Below are 16,986 nucleotides of genomic sequence, written 5' to 3'. Positions count from 1 at the left end.
CTAATAATTTTAATGGAATATCAATTAAGATGTTCAATAAATTCAAATGTTATTCAATCACTATACATTGCTAGAGATATTAAACTTCCAAATGTTATATGGTTTTGGATTATTCTAGTTTTGTGTTGAAATGATATTTTTTCTGTGTTTTTCTGTAATATTAGGAAATGTGTATTCCGAATACCATAACATCATGTTGAACCAAAGCTTCAAATGACAAACCACTTCTTTACCTTTCATCACAGAACTTTTGGTTTGGAATGTCCTCGTTTAAAGGGGTTTCTGTTGTTGCTTTCGATTTTGTGGTTTGTTTTTCATAACTTTTTTATAGGCCTTTTTAAATTACATAAACGGTCCAATGTAACTACACAAGATGCTCATTTAGACAATGTATGTCTCTTCAGTGATGCTCGATCCCAAATAATTGACAATTGAAAACTTAAACCAAACGTTGAATCTAGACTCTTATGAGATAGGAGAAAGCCATGTTATAGGCCAAATACAAATCAATGTAGAGGGTGAACATTGGAAAATAATGACATATCAGTCATGGCACTAGAGTGAAAAATGTCAACAAGAACTTTGAGAAAATGCAATAAGACAAGCAGAACGAATATGCAAATTAAGTTTTATCTACCATTATTTGGTTTCAGCCTTGTGTTGTCGGTCTTTTTTTGACAAATGTTTTGTTTGCCTCTTAGTTTTGTCTTCCATGATAGTAGTTAATGTAAGGTAGATACAAGTTGTATTTACCTTTAATCAAAGGTCAAGATTCTATACAGTTAACATCGATTTTAAAGTTCACAGACAGGTGAAAGATCAACATCTATAGATTTTTCTGTTGGTCATTCTTTTCCTTCAAGATTAATAAGAGTTAAGCAGTAGTTTATCGATGTTCAAATCTGATGCATTCATCAATAAGTATAAACAAAAATACCGAACTCCAAGGCAATTTCAAAAATGGGGAAGCTCATTAAAAAAGACAAAATCAAACGTTAGACTTTTTCAATAAACAGAACGAATGGTAAACTACTGTCATATTCCTGATTTAGGTCAGGCAATTTCTTAAGACAATAGTGGATAAACCTGGTTTTATAGCTAGCGTGTCTTACAATTGTACGATAGTTAGTTATATATAGTTATCAAAGGTACCAGGATTATAATTTAGTACGCCAGACGCGCGTTTCGTCTACATAAGACTCTTTGTATAGACTAATTGGATGAGCACCCCTAACGGATACAAATCAAAGTAACATAGCAGGAAACTTGGAACCGTATGAACTCCAAAATGCGCGAGACATAGTGCGTGGACAGGGTTATCGTATCCCGCCATGCGAATCAGCATACAGTCAAAACGTCGCATAGTGTTTCAATATTAATTGACTGATGGATTTTTTTTAAAAAGGGACGAAAGATATGAGAGGGAAATTCAAACTCATAGATCAAAAATAAACTTACAATGCCATGGCTAAAACATGAAAAACAAAAACAGAAAAATAATAGTACAAAAAACACAACATAGAAAATTAAAGACTAAGTTTAAACAGGTGGTTTGCATTTATAAGAGAATCTTATTTCGATCATAGAAGTTATTTTATAACGTTGTTGGTTTGGTGGAATATCGGTCAATTATTAACTACATGTAACACTAGAAACTTGTGATATTGCGTATAGGGAACAGTACAGATAAAACAGACAATGAACTCTTAGATGTAAAAATAATTCGTCTATGTCGTGTTGTACGCTCATTTTAACATGGGTAGTTTTTTTATTTGTCAATATTTTTATACTTATCCGTTATCGTTAGCATTGTGTAAAATATTGACAAAATATAATATGGAATCCATATGAAAATATGTTTTCCAAGGGAAAAGCGTTATATTAGAGTTAGTATTTACAAAATGTAACTTCGAGGACAAAATCTATAAAAACGAGAAAAAAATAATAACATCGCCGTTTGAGAGGAAAATCAAGTCAGGTTTATGACAGTGGTTATCAATTCGTTTGATGTGTTTGAGCTTTTAAATTTTCCATTTTGATAAGGGACTTTTCTTTTTCAATTTTCCTCGGAGTTCCGTATTTTTGTGATTTTAATGATTTTACTTCATCTACAATTTTCTTCATTGTTCATCCATCTCATGTTTTTACTGCATTTTCTCAAAGTTTGAGTTTGAAGTTTTCACTTAACTTCGTTTTATTATTTTCCCTTTACACCTGTTTCATTGATTTTTATTTTTGATCTTATGGTTTGCCGTTTGACATAAACGATGCGGTATCATGTTTTCACTTTGAATTCAGCGTGCATTTGTACGTCAGGACAACTTTAAGTCTTCCAAGAAGGAAATAAAATAGATTGATACATGTAAAAGTATGTTAAGTCGGTTATTGTTATTTAAGTACCTACTAAAAATAAGACTTGCTATATAAGATCAGTGCACAGGAAAAAGATTTTTATACAAACGATGTATCTGTGTTCCTGTTGTCGTGCGATATGTTATAGACACACTTACACTTAACTAAAACAATCAAGACAATCATACAGACAGACGCTGCATGTTATATGACTTCCTTGTTTTAAATTGTCATTGTTATATAAAAAAAAACTTTCTCATCAGTTGTTTTTCATTCGTTTTGGTGTGTTTGAGCTTTAGTTTTTATCCGAATTTTCAAAGTAGAAATCGGTTATTGATTTGGGTACGAACAGCGGTCGGGCAGGCGGTCGGGCGGTTTTGTGGGCTGGCGGCTGCAAAGCAATGTCCGGGTTTTTTTGGCCATTTGATTAGGGAATTTTCGATATTTCTGTTATTTTACTTTTTGCATAAAACATATCTAAGGCTGTATGAAATAGTTGTCCTAGACTTCATAAATCTGACAGCTAATCCATTGCAAAAGGGTCTCCGTTTGGTTTACTCGGATATTTAAATACTGTAGTAATGTTCGATAGGAATAAGGTCCTTAATTTAGAAGCCTTATGTAAGGAGCGGGCTACGCCTTTGCGAGTTTAAGACATCTTAATATAAATCTTTGATGGGGTCTGTAGCAAACATATTCTCATTGCGCAGGGGAATGGGAAACTCCCACGGTTCATCCAGGACGACCTTCTTTGCAGAACATACTTATTGTGTTCATTGTATAGTTGTTGACATTCTGAATGTGAAGGATTGTTATTGTTAAATATAGTTTCGTATGCACACAATTGTATAATAGGAAGTAATTATTGTGATAAATGTAAAAGATAGTTGACTTATTTTGGTTGATTATGAAATGTTTGAATAACAGGATTTTTGTTTTGGAACGTACACAGAATGAGTGTGGCAAATAGTTCCTGAAATGTCAATTTCTCTGATTTTAGTATACACCAGGGTCATTTTCAAAACAGTCTTTGATCTTGACTTTAATTCATAGTTTTAAGATAGTTTTAAGATGTGTCTTACAATCTTGTGGATTGTAACTTATGGCCAAAATATGAACTCTACAGAAGTTTAAACACATGAATTTCAAAAATGTATTGTAATTTTCGAGTCTGTTATAATCAAAACCTCATAAAAAGTACATTCTCGGCCAATGTATGTTGGGAGTAAAACTACAATTCCCTAATACTTTACTTCGTACTTTACCCTTTTCAGTCCACTTCGCGGCTAAATAACTAAATAATTTCGCGATTTTCTAATTTACTTGATTTAGTTTGATAAGTAAAGTTCCAACTTTTCCTTATTCTCGACGATTTATATTCGCTCTATTTTTCTCTCTCTTTTTTTCGAATACAAATCAGTACATTTTGGTGAAATAATCCTTCAACATGAAATTTAACGAATTTATTTACAATTTGCAATGTGTCTATCAAAAAACCTTCAACATCAACATGAAGCGTCAAATATTTGTATTGTTTAAATATTCCAATTCCACATATTTTCTTTAAAAAACTTTTAGAAATTTGATACTTTTAATGAAACAAATGCAGGGGGTCCAACCTAAATTTGTTTCTTTAACTAAAGAAAAGGCGAAAGATACCAAAGGGACATTCAAACTTATAAAAGTAGAAAACAAACTGGTGTTGAAGACCTTACTTTGATCTATAATAGTTTACTTTAAAATATTGTGACTTCGATTGAGAGTTGTCTCATTAGCACTCGAACCACGTCGTTCTATATCTATTGACAACGCCAAGGCTTTAAAGGAAAAACACTAACAGACAGAAGTTATTTTTTTATTATTTGTGTTTAAATAAACGTACGGATAATAGTAAGTAAGAGTTGGTAATCCGGTAAAAAATATTGTTGCTGATGACAAGATCGGAACTTGCACACCTACTATATTCAATTTGGTGGTCGGTAAAGTCGGTTAAACATTTTGCTAGAGCTCATATCTCATATTTGCTTTTTAAGTGCGCATATAAATTCCGGCTTGAAGTAATAAACGTTTACTTACATATGTACTTACTTATTTAAGTTAAATGATCCCTTCACTCAACCCACCAACCGCTTTTAGTATTTGAGTCAATTAGTTAAATAATTAACATAGAATATGAGAATTACAAATCTAAGTATTTCTCATTTCGAAAATAATCAAGTGATGCTACATGAATATGCATTTATTCAATAAAATAGTGGACTTCAATGAATTATAGAATACAAATCTACTGCAAAACTATAAAAATAAAAATGTAGATTTCTATAATAGCTGCTAAATAACTTGCTTTTATAAGAGTACTGATGTTCTTTAACAGATAACAGTAAATACACTACAAGTAAAGAAATAAGATTTATTCGATAAAAATCAGTTTATATCAGTGATTACATGCTGGAGCGAAGGCATACTGTTTTTTTTCATATAAAAATTCTTTTTAAAACGGATATAATTTCTAGAAATCGATCTCTACTTTTAAGACAAGTGAACTTTGTCATGAATTCAGCAAATGAAAATTTATGATTGGAAATGATGGCTCCAGGAAATATAAATTGACAAGTGTAAAAGATGTTGGTTCCTGTGTAGAGTTGATAAGGATATAATGATCTGAAGGACGTTGCTGTGTTAGATTTCTTTGCATTAACTAGTAATAGGGTGTCGGGTTAATGTTTACCTGGACTTAACTAAAATGTTTCGTTTGAGATCAAAATCTTTTGTTGAAAGAAAAAGAAAAAGCAGCACCAATTCGGCAAACTCACTTGTACTCAGACTATCATATTGTAATAACCTAAAAGATTTTAGACCTCGATGTGCAAGGTACAGTTATCAATTCTTTTAAACAATTTTATAATATTTTCGTTGCATGTTTACTTTTTTTCTTATTTTTTTAAAACTATTTTAGGATGTTTCTGTTGCATGTTTACATTTTCTCTTTTTTTTCTGTTTGTTTAGCCAATTGTCGTCATAATGCCACTTGTTTAATGTTTGTACGAAATAGTCATACGTAAAAAGTTGTACATTTGTGCAAAACATGCATGTTGACTAGCCACTACTTTTGCGCGAAATAATTTAATTTTGAATTAAACAAACTGATATTTAAAAAAAAAATGTAGAATTGTAGAATTATAATTGTTTTTTTTATGATTGAAATACATGTGTAAAATTTAAACTAAAAACCGACATTTAAGATATGATTACCATCTCCGAAAAAAAAAAATATAACGTCCTTGATTTTCTTTTGTAAACCTTTCGTGCAGAAAAATCAAGTCAATGACATTTTCTTGAAATGAACGAAGAAAATATGCAAATGACAGATCGGAAATGCTTGCTAATGTTTTCCATACGGGAAAAAAATTCTCACGAACATGAAGCAAGCGAGGTATAGAATGTACTGCAAGTTCAAGCGACTATGTACATTAAAAGCATTTCAAATTAGAGGTGGTGACATACCACAACTGTTGTGAAACACTCAGACAATGTGAAAATTTAGTTCACCTCTGCACTTGTTTTCCAATAAAACTGGGGAGAAAGTTTTATCTTCAATAATTGGGTTACAAGTATCAGGAATTAGCTACATGTAGATTGCCCCTGTCGTTATCGTTTTTGGATATATGTTCTAGACTTCACCTGTGCATATAGTTATCAAAGGTACCAAGCTTTTAATTTGATACGCCGGACGCACGTTTGATCTACGTAAGACTTATCAATGACGCTCATTCAAAAATAGTTAGACAGTCAAACAAGTATAAAGTCAAAGAGCATTGAGGACCATAAATTCCAAAAAGTTTTATAAACTGAGATCGTTCCTTGCCAGAAAATGCACTTTGAATCAAATTTAATACTTTGCATTGATTTTAAAACATTTAAGCATTATGACTATCTCCTTTTTGAACATACATTTATAGTAGTAATGAGTTTAAACGGTAGAAACCTTTCAATCTAATGTGTACATCAAATATATATGATATAAAATTTACATACATTGTCGGCAAATAAGTAATTTATTTTTACGAGGTTACAAACAGGAAGAAATTCGAGACTCGGAGATTTTTTTTCTTCGTGTGTTTGAAAGAGTAAAAAATAAATTTGATTTTTCAGTTTGTTAGCAGGACGAATATCGAATAGATGTACAATGTCTCTATGCACCTGTATTTTTATGAATAAAACAAGAAGTAGCTAATTGCTGGGAAAAGGTTCAGCATAACTTGTAGATGTCGTCTTTTTAAATAATGTTGCGGTTGACTTTTGAGTAATCCCTACGAAGTGTGAATTTTCAAGCATCTGCTTGGCTTCAAAACAAATGGAGATTCGATGGCGAATTGTCGATGTCGATATTTGTCTCCATCTTTTTTCCTCAAATAATTCGTTTTCAATTAATAAGAAACGAAATAGGTTTACTTAAAAATAAGCAAATCACAAATAAGGTTCCATCTTTTTTAAGGAAAGCGGTCATCGTTTCTTTCATGGCATGTATAGTTTGCATTGATCTAACCCCAACCAAACACTAACCACTACCCACTGCTGGTAGACGTTTCGTCGTCCCCTCCCAGAGGGTATCACCAGCCCAGTAGTCAGCACTTTGGTGTTGACATAAATATCGATTATGTTATAATTTTATAAATTTCCTGTTTACAAAAGTATAATTTTTTCGAAATACTAAGGATTTTATTTTCCCAGGCATAGATTACCTTAGAAGTATTTGGCATAACTTTTTGGAATTTGGGTCCTCAATGCTCTTCAACTTTGTACTTATTTGGTTTAATAACTATTTTGATCTGAGCGTCACTGATGAGTCTTATGTAGACGAAAAACACGTCTGGCGTATTAGATTAGAATCCTGTACCTTTACTAACTATTTACACCACTGGGTCGATGTCACTGCTGGTGGACGTTACGACCAGCCCAGTAGTCAGCACTTCAGTGTTGATATGAATATGAATTATTTAGTAATTTTATAAATTTCCTGTTTACAAAAGTATGATTTTTTTTTATACTAAGGATTTTCTTATCCCAGGCATAGCTTACTTTAGCCGTATTGGCAAAACGTTTTTTGGAATTTTGGGTCCTCAATGCTCTTGAACTTTGTACTTGTTTTGCTTAAGGTGTAACACCACTAATTCGGGCCCGCCCAGAAAGCACATACCAGAAAGTAGTACATATTTAACGCAAAATAGTTCCTACGCATGAGTGTAACTTTCAAAATATGTAGGATATTTAGGTATTTTTGGCATCAAATGAAAGCTAAAGGACTGGTGATCATTGTAGAACACTTTTGGACTTTTAATTTTAAATATTAAAAAAACTGCACCAAATTTTAAAAAGAGGGTACATTTAGTCTGTTTGTCAGATCTGAAGTACCTGTTTTGGTACATCCGAAGTTCCGGGAACCAGTTCTTTCTTATATGCCATGTAAGGTATGTTGATTTTTTCAGTAGAAGACACCATAAAGTGTTGCTTTGAAATGCAATGATTGCCACTTTATTTGAACATAAAATGAAAGAGGTGTGCCTGGTTGAAATGGAGGAATTTAACATAGAAAGTAATGGGACCATGAATTAGTGGTGTACTTCTTTAATAACTATTTTGATCTGAACGTCACTGGTGAGTCTTATTTAGACGAAACACGCGTCTGGCATATTAATTTACAATCCTTGTACCTTTGATAACTATACTGATAACCTATTACTAGTACTTTACACACTTTGTACTCTAAGTAATATGATACTGTGGTAGAAGTTCAAAAACATTTCATACTGCAGAAACGTCTTAGGTCTGCATATAAATTGCTTATCTTACAATTTTGAGGTTTTTTATAGCATTTACAGATAATCTTTTTTATGCATAAATAAGTTTTTCTTATTTCTTAGAAATGTGTTGATACTGGTTAGTATAATAGTCTCAAGTTTATATATACATGTAAAAATATTTGATATTAGACTTAGAAAAAACATTTTTGCTGTTCGATCGATTTATAGTTTGAAAAAGACATGTCCAATTATTCTTAAATTTGATTTATAATATATGAAAGAAGTATGAACCATTTTTCAACAATTCTTTTTCGCGAGATCAAATTCCGAAGGTTCATAAAACTTTAAGGAATTTGAATAATTAAAAGACTGAATAATATACTTAAAAAGATATTTGCAAGGATTTTCATATAAACACAAAACCAAATTGTTATTCTATGCGATCATCTGGCATAGAGGGTCATTATGTTAATTTGAAATGTTTCTTTAACTTGTGCATCGAAAAATATCGTGACCTGAATTGAATTTAATTATATCTGAACGGAAATAGCGAGTCATCCAGTTAAGAAGTAAGTAGTTTATCATAGTGCCACAATCTAATATACATTATCATATACAATATAAACATCTTTAAACCCATATTAAATACCTGCCTTTAAGACATATACGACACTTTCATTCTTTTCATAATATATCGTCGCTGGGCTTCTAAAATGTCGTAAACTTAAACAAATTCTCACAAACAGGCTTTGAAATTTTTGGCAAAATGCATGCTTCCAAAATGTCGTATGTGAACTTGAACATTTTTGTAAATAGCAGTGAAATAAAAACTTTGGCATTTCTGGATTATCCAAGAACTTAAACTATTTTCACAGAAATAAAGAAATGTACAATTATTTTTTTCCCAAAGCCATTCTACAACGATTTTTAAGTTTTCATACAACATTTTTGAAGCAAACTTTACAAACAACTGACATTGGCAATTTTGTAATATGTCTTATTTCACACATTTTGATTGGTCTAACTATATTCTATTTTGTAATACCAAAGATTTCCTGCCGCCCAGACCATTGGTGTCAAAAAGTATTTTTAGCCAAAAAAGTCATATACGACATTTTAGAAGCCCAGCGACGCTATGCTATTATGAAATATCAAAAATGAATATTGAAATAACAATTTTTAGTTTTCATATGATACTAAAAATTTCAAATACTTTTTTTATACGTAAATAAATATTAAAGATTTAACAAGTTTTACTGTGTCCTCAGAGGAAATATATAGCTTTACTTCAAATGCAGTTTTAGTTTTGTTTTATTGTTTAATCTGCAGACACTGCAAATTTGCAACAATTTCCCAAAATTAAAATGTTAAGCCATTTACACACCTCATTTTAAGCTATATGACATTGTTAAGATATAAAACATAGACTTGAGTCTGTGAAAAGGGTAATCTGCAAGAAATATTACTATAGAGGACAGGGAATCTGATGCTATAATTAAATTTTATCCAATGAAGAAACGATTAATTTAACACATAGAGTACCACGAATAAAACCAGAATAAAACAAGATATATGCATACTTGTATCAAATTAAAATCGAGCCAAATAAACTTAACTTGTGAAATATTTTGTTTTTCATTTATGAAACTCGTTCTTTAATTGATTGCACCCCACCGTGCATCTAATACATTTTAAGAAGAAAGCTCATTGCTCCTTATCCCCATTTCTAAACGGATGCAGGCATTTCAAATGATCTTGATGTTAGCTATAGCAATTGCTCTGCAATAAATTTGTATATCTTGGCTGATGTGAATAAAAGTGTACATTTGAATAGGAGAGAAGCTATATACCCATATTAAATTATAATCCTGGTGCCTTTGATAACTATTTACACTACTTGGTCGATACCACTGCTGCTGGACGTTTTGTCCTCGAGGGTATCAACAGCCCAGTACTCAGCACTTCGGTGTTGACATGCATATCAATTATATGGGCATTTTAATAAATTTCCTGTTGACGAAACTTAAAACTTTTCGAGAAAAAAAATAAGAATTTTCTTATCCCAGGAATAGATTACCTTAGCTGTATTTGGCACAACTTTTTGGAATTTTTGGTCCTCAATGCTCTTCAACTTTGTATTTGTTTAGCTTAATCACTATTTTGATCTGAGCGTCAGTGATTAGTCTTTATGTAGACGAAACGCGCGTCTGGCGTATAAAATTAAAATCCTGGTACCTTTGATAAATATTTTTACAGTTGCCAACAAAAAATAGACTAACCGGGCAAAACTAACACTTTTAATCTGATGGTTCCTCTGAAATAATGTCTTCCACAATATGATCCACTATTAAAACTGCGTTAGCGAAATGACAGGTCACAAACACCGAGACCAATATTTTCCAGTTACAATTGATTTGTAATCATTCAGTACTTAGTCTCAGCTGGGAGGTTATATGAAACCTCCTTGGTCTGAGTACCTAAACTATTCCCAACAGTTATGTGCAGAATGAATTAAGTCGACATTTCACTTTTATTTACATGTAGTGCATTGCTTGCTCAACGTCAATGTGATTAGATTTGAAGTCAGAACCAAACGTAAATTGAAATGAGTGTAATGATTTAAGGATATTCCTGATGTCGTCACATAGAAAGAACACATCTGTTTGCAGATCATTCGAAAAGAAAGGATAGTTTGCCTGCGTATTGTTTGAAAATCATATGAGAAACAGATTCTACCACCAAATCTCGAGTAATAAGATATTTATCCACTCACAGACAGTTATATTTAAATATTTAAAACGCTCGGCGAGCCTCGCATTTAAAATTTGAAAATTTAATTGTCTCGCGTGGATAAATATCGTATCACACGCGATGCAGTTGTAGACTCCATATATGTCCATGAGGGTTGCATTGTGATAAACACATTTACGCGTTTTATCTGCAGCTTGATGTTTTCAATTGATCGAAATATAATAAAGCTTTTTTTTAAAATAGGGAAGGACTGATCTATCAAACAAATAATTGTCTCTTGTTATTGGGCGTTTCACTTTCCATAGACGAGATGCTAATCAAGCTCCTTTCCAGCCGCACCTGTCTGCATTTGCATATACATGTTTTTATTTATACATCCTGCACAACCAAACGTGCGAACTTATGTGCTAGGTACGCCATAATTGGGAGTTATATCATTTGACTAAGTAAAGCTCTGGATATATTAGACACATTTATTCATATTGAAATTTTTTTAATAGAAGTAGTAATAATGCTAAATCGTTCAGCTTCCAGCATGATAGGCCATTAGTTAATTGTAAATAGAGATAACCAACAACTTAAATTATAAGGAAAATGAAAAATCTAATTGTTTCGACGAATTAAATCTAGCGATGCCATTTAATTCGAATTTTAATAAAAAGATTTCCAGCATCAAGTCATAATAAAACCTTTATTATAATGACTTTTAAAGCTGCTAAATAACCAATGCTGTATAAGATTATAGTTCAAGATCTATATACGTATATGTAAATACATGATTAGTAAAAAAAACACTTATTTGATAAAGATCATATAAGATCAGTAAGTGCATGAAGGAGCGGAGGTATAATGACTTTAATATTATGTAAGTTGTGTTTAAAACGGACATGTTGTATAGAAATTGATCTCCACTTTTAAGACAATGGACCGGTGTTATTTAATCAGCAAATGCAAATTATGATTGGAAATTATAGGTTCAGGAAATAGACATTCTCAAGTGTAAAGGATGTTGATTTCTGTGTTTAATTGATAAGAATATTACGAAATAAACGTTATTGCTGAGTTCACTATATTCGTTTAAATTGAAAATGTGACCGAAAGTATTTTTTGGACTAAAGTAAAATGTTTCTAGTAAGATCAAAGTCTTGTATTACAAGAAAGAGGAAAAGTACAATTTCAACAGCAAAAGTTGAAACCAGACGTTCTTATTGGATTTACCAAAATGGTTTTAGACCTCGATGTACAAGGTACAGTTGTTTGTGGTTCTTTTTTTATGTTTTTCATTTGCCTCTTCAAGTTGCATGCTTTATATGAACGCTTAATAATGCTAAAACTATATTATATTTCTTTCACGTGTATTAATGTATATGTTCGGGCAGTCAATAATAGACACTTATGCAGTCTACTTTTCATATAGGTACGCATAGAATGTCAGAAATGTTTTATTTATATACAAACTTGAAATCAACCAGGTTTGCTATTTCTAAAAGTCGTTTTGTTTTTGTTTCGAAACCAGTATAATCCGGCAAGGCTCGTAACTTTGTTAACCCTGAAAATTAAATGCGGATGCTCAATTTGATTTTGAATTAGATATTTGAATTCCCAGTCGTTTTCAAAGAAATCGAAACTGTCTGCATTGATATAGACCTAAAATGTGATGTAAACAGTCATCTTATATTTTCTTCTGTAATCAGGAGGGATAACTGCAAGCATACTATACGAAATCACTTTTTAACCTTTTAATCGTACAAAAATTTTATAGAATGGAAAAATAACAAAATTAAAAGCAGACAAGGTCGGAAGAAGCTGAAGGTTTTTCGGGCTTGGACGACACATACTGAACGTTCTTAGGGCTTGGCTTTTGAGTAAACAAGCATCTCTAGCGAAGAAATGACATGTATCCTGTAGTTCAGAAATTGAGAAAAGCAACTGAAATTACATCGCTTTTGAGAAAACATTACTTGAAGGGTGTTGTATTTTTTGTTTTAAGTCTGCACTGAGTGCATAGCACCCCTCGACACACGTATTATACACTTATGATGTCAAAAATTGATACTGAAAAAATAAGGTGTGATATATCGGACACATTATCTCCTTTTGGAGTGGTTAATTGATTTGTACAAATAAATTTAAAAAAAAAAAGATATGGAGTATTTCAAGCATGTCAATGAGACAATAAGCATACCATCGGTTTAAAAACAGTGAAAGAATTCTAGAGTTCAAGATTCAATCTTAAACAAAAACATGAGTATGATTATATCATGTCACAGTGTTCACAATTTATATGATTTTTTCCAAGAAAAGTTTTGAATGATTTAAACCGAGAATATCAGAGATCTGCCACCAAACTACAACTGACAAGGTTCTGTGTATATATAGGTTTATTCAAATCAATTACTAAATCTGACAATAGAATTTCTATAAAATCGATTTATTATACCATATACAATCGTAAAATTAATTTTGTAGATATATCAAATAGAATTGTACAACAATGGCATAAATAAATTGTGCCATTGTTGTACAATTTTACAGTTAGGCTTGAAGTTTATTTAGTTATAGTTAATAAAAAGTTCTAATATAAATAATGTGTATTCATAAGCAAAACAGTGAAGGTGTGAAATCATGAGGTTATCATATATATCGACGTTTAATATTCTATTTTATAAATGCTGACGATGCGAAATCCAATTATAGTGAAATCGTAGTAAAGATAGATACTTAAAAATAACACGTGACGTGTCCATAAAAATCTGGTCAAAGGGCGACAAATCAAATCGTTTTTAAGTTAGGACACCAATTACAAATGCATTTCATGTTATTACACGTAGACGTATGATAATGCACCACCCCCTTCACACTCATCCCCCTAAAAATGTTATGGAAGTAATGTATGGTCGCAGAATAAGAATTCATCTAGTATTTGCACTTTAGTTGCTAATATGTTATGTACAAATGTACTTACAAAGTCAAAATAATTATCGTTCAAAATACAATATTTTTATTACAGTCGACTTTGATTATCCTGTAATGTTACCCAGTGGACATTGCCACTTCCAAATCCAATTTCGAAAATAATCTTGAATTCATCAAAATTGTACAATATTTACTAGGCAGCTAAATTCATGTGCAACATGTACATGTACATTGAGCTTATGATCTACATCCGATTTCACCTGGATAGATGTACTCTTGATAAAGCTAGGTGGTCTAGCGAAATATTGCGTTCATTTTTATCGCATTGTAAATATCTTTAACATTCTAATATTTACATACTAAATAGTGTCTTAAAATTACATTGTTAGGCAATTTATAATGATAAAGATACATTTGTACATATTTTTTTTATTCAAATTAAAGGGCCAATGATGTGGAAAGCAATTTATCATATATAAATATACATCCAACCAGTTAAATTTTATGATCTTATGCTACAGCCTGACAAGAACCATAAGCTTATGGCTACAAAAGCAGTAATAAAACAGATTATGTATATTAAAAAAAAATATAAGAATATGAAGAGTTAACTTTTTACTCGGTTACATTATAAAGTTTGTTATTTGAAATGAGAAGTTGTTCATTCTTAATAAATTGTGAAGTTTGTGCTTATTTACCTGCTTCCGCATTTATAATAATTTACGTGAACTTGTATTAATATACATGTGAACTAAGAATGACGACTCGCTGAATATGCATGACCCTTTGGTGGCCCTCGGTGGTCCTCGGCTTTTGTCTACACTTTAGTCGGGTTGTTGTCTCTTTGACATATTCCCCATTTCTATTCTCAATGTTATGATGTATTTGCCCCTGAACGTTAAACAAACGCATTAATATGTATATGATTAACTTATTTTAGTAATCCCATCTTACATAATAAGTTTGATGTCAGAGACACCATAAAATTCAAGCGATTAGTTTGAGAAAAAAAACGTAACAATGTATGTTTTCCTCATTACAAATTCCTCATTGAATACTAAAAATATAATTGGAATTCAATTCGTTTTCTTCTAACATGCACAAATTTGCTTGACATTTCGGAAATATTTGCTCTAGGTCATCCTCATAGTTAAAAGTAACTAAAATCAATCTAGAGGTCAAAGTGTGAACATACTTGAAGTATTTCTGCATTAACAATGAAAATAAGATATGATTTACTGCTGAGAAGGTGCATCTGTACAACACGTAGCATTCAACATGTATGTCAATGAAGGACGATGTCTTAATAACACCTGCTATGACTCAGTTTTAAAAGTTACATGTACTGAAAACATACATTTACTGTTAATCCATATTTTTACAATTAAAGTTGCATAGTACCCCTTTAAAAATCGTGGATCTGCGACTAACGTACCGGTATCACATCAAGATTACATAAGATGTCTTAAGCAAACAATATTTATGTAAAACATGCAATAATAATAGTCTGCATGATATACACAATATTATTTATTATGTTAATGTTTAGTGAAAAGGGGGTGGGGGAGACAAGAAAGACAACGTCAAGCCGATGATAGAAAAAAATGGAACAATGTTTTAACAATTGTATATTTTAAACACGTCAGCTTTGTCCTTGGTTCTATTCATTTTATGCTTGTGTAAAGAAGAAGAGTACACATATAAACGTTGTTTAGTGCAAGACTTTTTATTTATTATCATAGAGTGTTAATAAATAATAGTTACCTGAATTGCTGTATCATAAATCATGACGAAATAATAATACATTGATTCCTCGCTGTTAATGATCGCCTTAAATTGTTTTCATGATAAATGCAGGCGGATACTATTGGAAATTGTTTTTGATATCGATTTAATATCGATGTGCTATATATTGAAAATTGTAAATATCTACTTAATTGGGAGGAGATTTCTGGACACTATATGACAAGATAGCATGGTTACAAATCCTTAAGTAGGCGTCTACTTTACTACAGTGTTGTAGGTGTTTGGTAAAGTCACACTTTTTATTCCTATACTGTTCAGTCTGGATAGAAAAAAACTATGGAGGACATTTTTAGACTCCGTTCTAAATCGTTTACAAATTTCAAGAAAAAATCTCCAGTTTTATCTAAAGTTGATGCATTAAGGAGAACAACTTGGACAAAAGAAGACTTTTTTCGTCGAAGATGCGCAAGGTAAATCTTTTGTTGATATTGATTTTTAACTAATTGAAAGATAAATGTTTGCAGTTCCAAATTTTGGGGAAAACTTTGATTTTATATTTTCAATTATTACGGGCTTTTTTTTTTTAAGTTTCAAAAACTAACTGCTATTTAAATATCTAAAACTTATTACTCTCTTTATTGTAATATTATCAAAAATTGTTTGCACAACAAAGATGTGAAAAAAGATATGATATACAAATGTACATTGGTATTTCCAATTAGATCTAAGTTTTAAAAAAAATAACTTGTGTTTTGGGGTCACTTTCCCCACCTTCCTTGTGTATAAGCCTCAAATTAATTACCTATAGCTTTTTGTTGGTATTTCTGGCATTACTCAAGGTAAAACAGTTCAGCAAAATAAATCTCTACCTACCCTATCTGGCCCAATGAGAAATACATAAACACAGCCATTTTTGTTTGGCCTAATGCCTGGTTCTCTGCGGTTTCCTGTCCATCTTCGTTTGTCACTGTCTTTTTGAGAAAAGGAACCTCTTCATCATGACTAAACTGACACATACACAACAATAACTGCGCCAAAATTACGCAATAGAGAAGCAGAAGCTGCTTTTCGTCGTGAAATTATTATTTAGAGAACCCGCCAAAAATTAGGAAAAGCATTCTAGATATTCCTTCATGTTTTCGTAGCTGACACACCAAAATGTTCTCTTATATACAGAAAGAAAAATGTTATAAAAAAAACCTGTTTGCATGTTTATCAAATTGAATCTTTATCATTAAATACTTTTATATGATTTAATCCCTTTCGATAGCAAACCACTTTTCATAAAAGCAAAAAAAGACAATTTTATACTTAAACGCTTTCAATAACCAAATGAAACAACAGTTTTATTTGAACAACATAACAATTACGATAAATTGCCCCGTCAGGTCTATTTCTTACAATATAGCGTTTGTGTTAT

General features: G+C 31.4%; 1 protein-coding gene across 4 annotated transcripts in view; it reads left to right on the top strand.

The window, feature by feature from the left end:
- The window catches only part of LOC139511810 (GTPase-activating Rap/Ran-GAP domain-like protein 3), an 89,055-nt gene that overhangs the window by 19,638 nt on the left and 52,431 nt on the right, over positions 1-16,986 (top strand). The window contains exon 1 of one of the 4 annotated variants that reach the window (XM_071298897.1): positions 11,234-12,151. The exons of 1 other annotated variant lie outside the window; for it this stretch is intronic. In XM_071298897.1, coding sequence (XP_071154998.1) covers positions 12,027-12,151 — 125 coding nt within the window. In that variant the 5' untranslated portion in view covers positions 11,234-12,026. Of the gene's footprint in view, positions 1-11,233; positions 12,152-15,759; positions 16,037-16,986 lie in introns of those variants that run through there. 2 more of the 4 variants (XM_071298898.1, XM_071298896.1) reach the window with 2 other exon arrangements.

Source organism: Mytilus edulis, chromosome 2, assembly GCF_963676685.1.
Source record: "Mytilus edulis chromosome 2, xbMytEdul2.2, whole genome shotgun sequence".
Taxonomy (NCBI): domain Eukaryota; kingdom Metazoa; phylum Mollusca; class Bivalvia; order Mytilida; family Mytilidae; genus Mytilus; species Mytilus edulis.
This window is presented reverse-complemented; position numbering and strand designations above follow the sequence as displayed.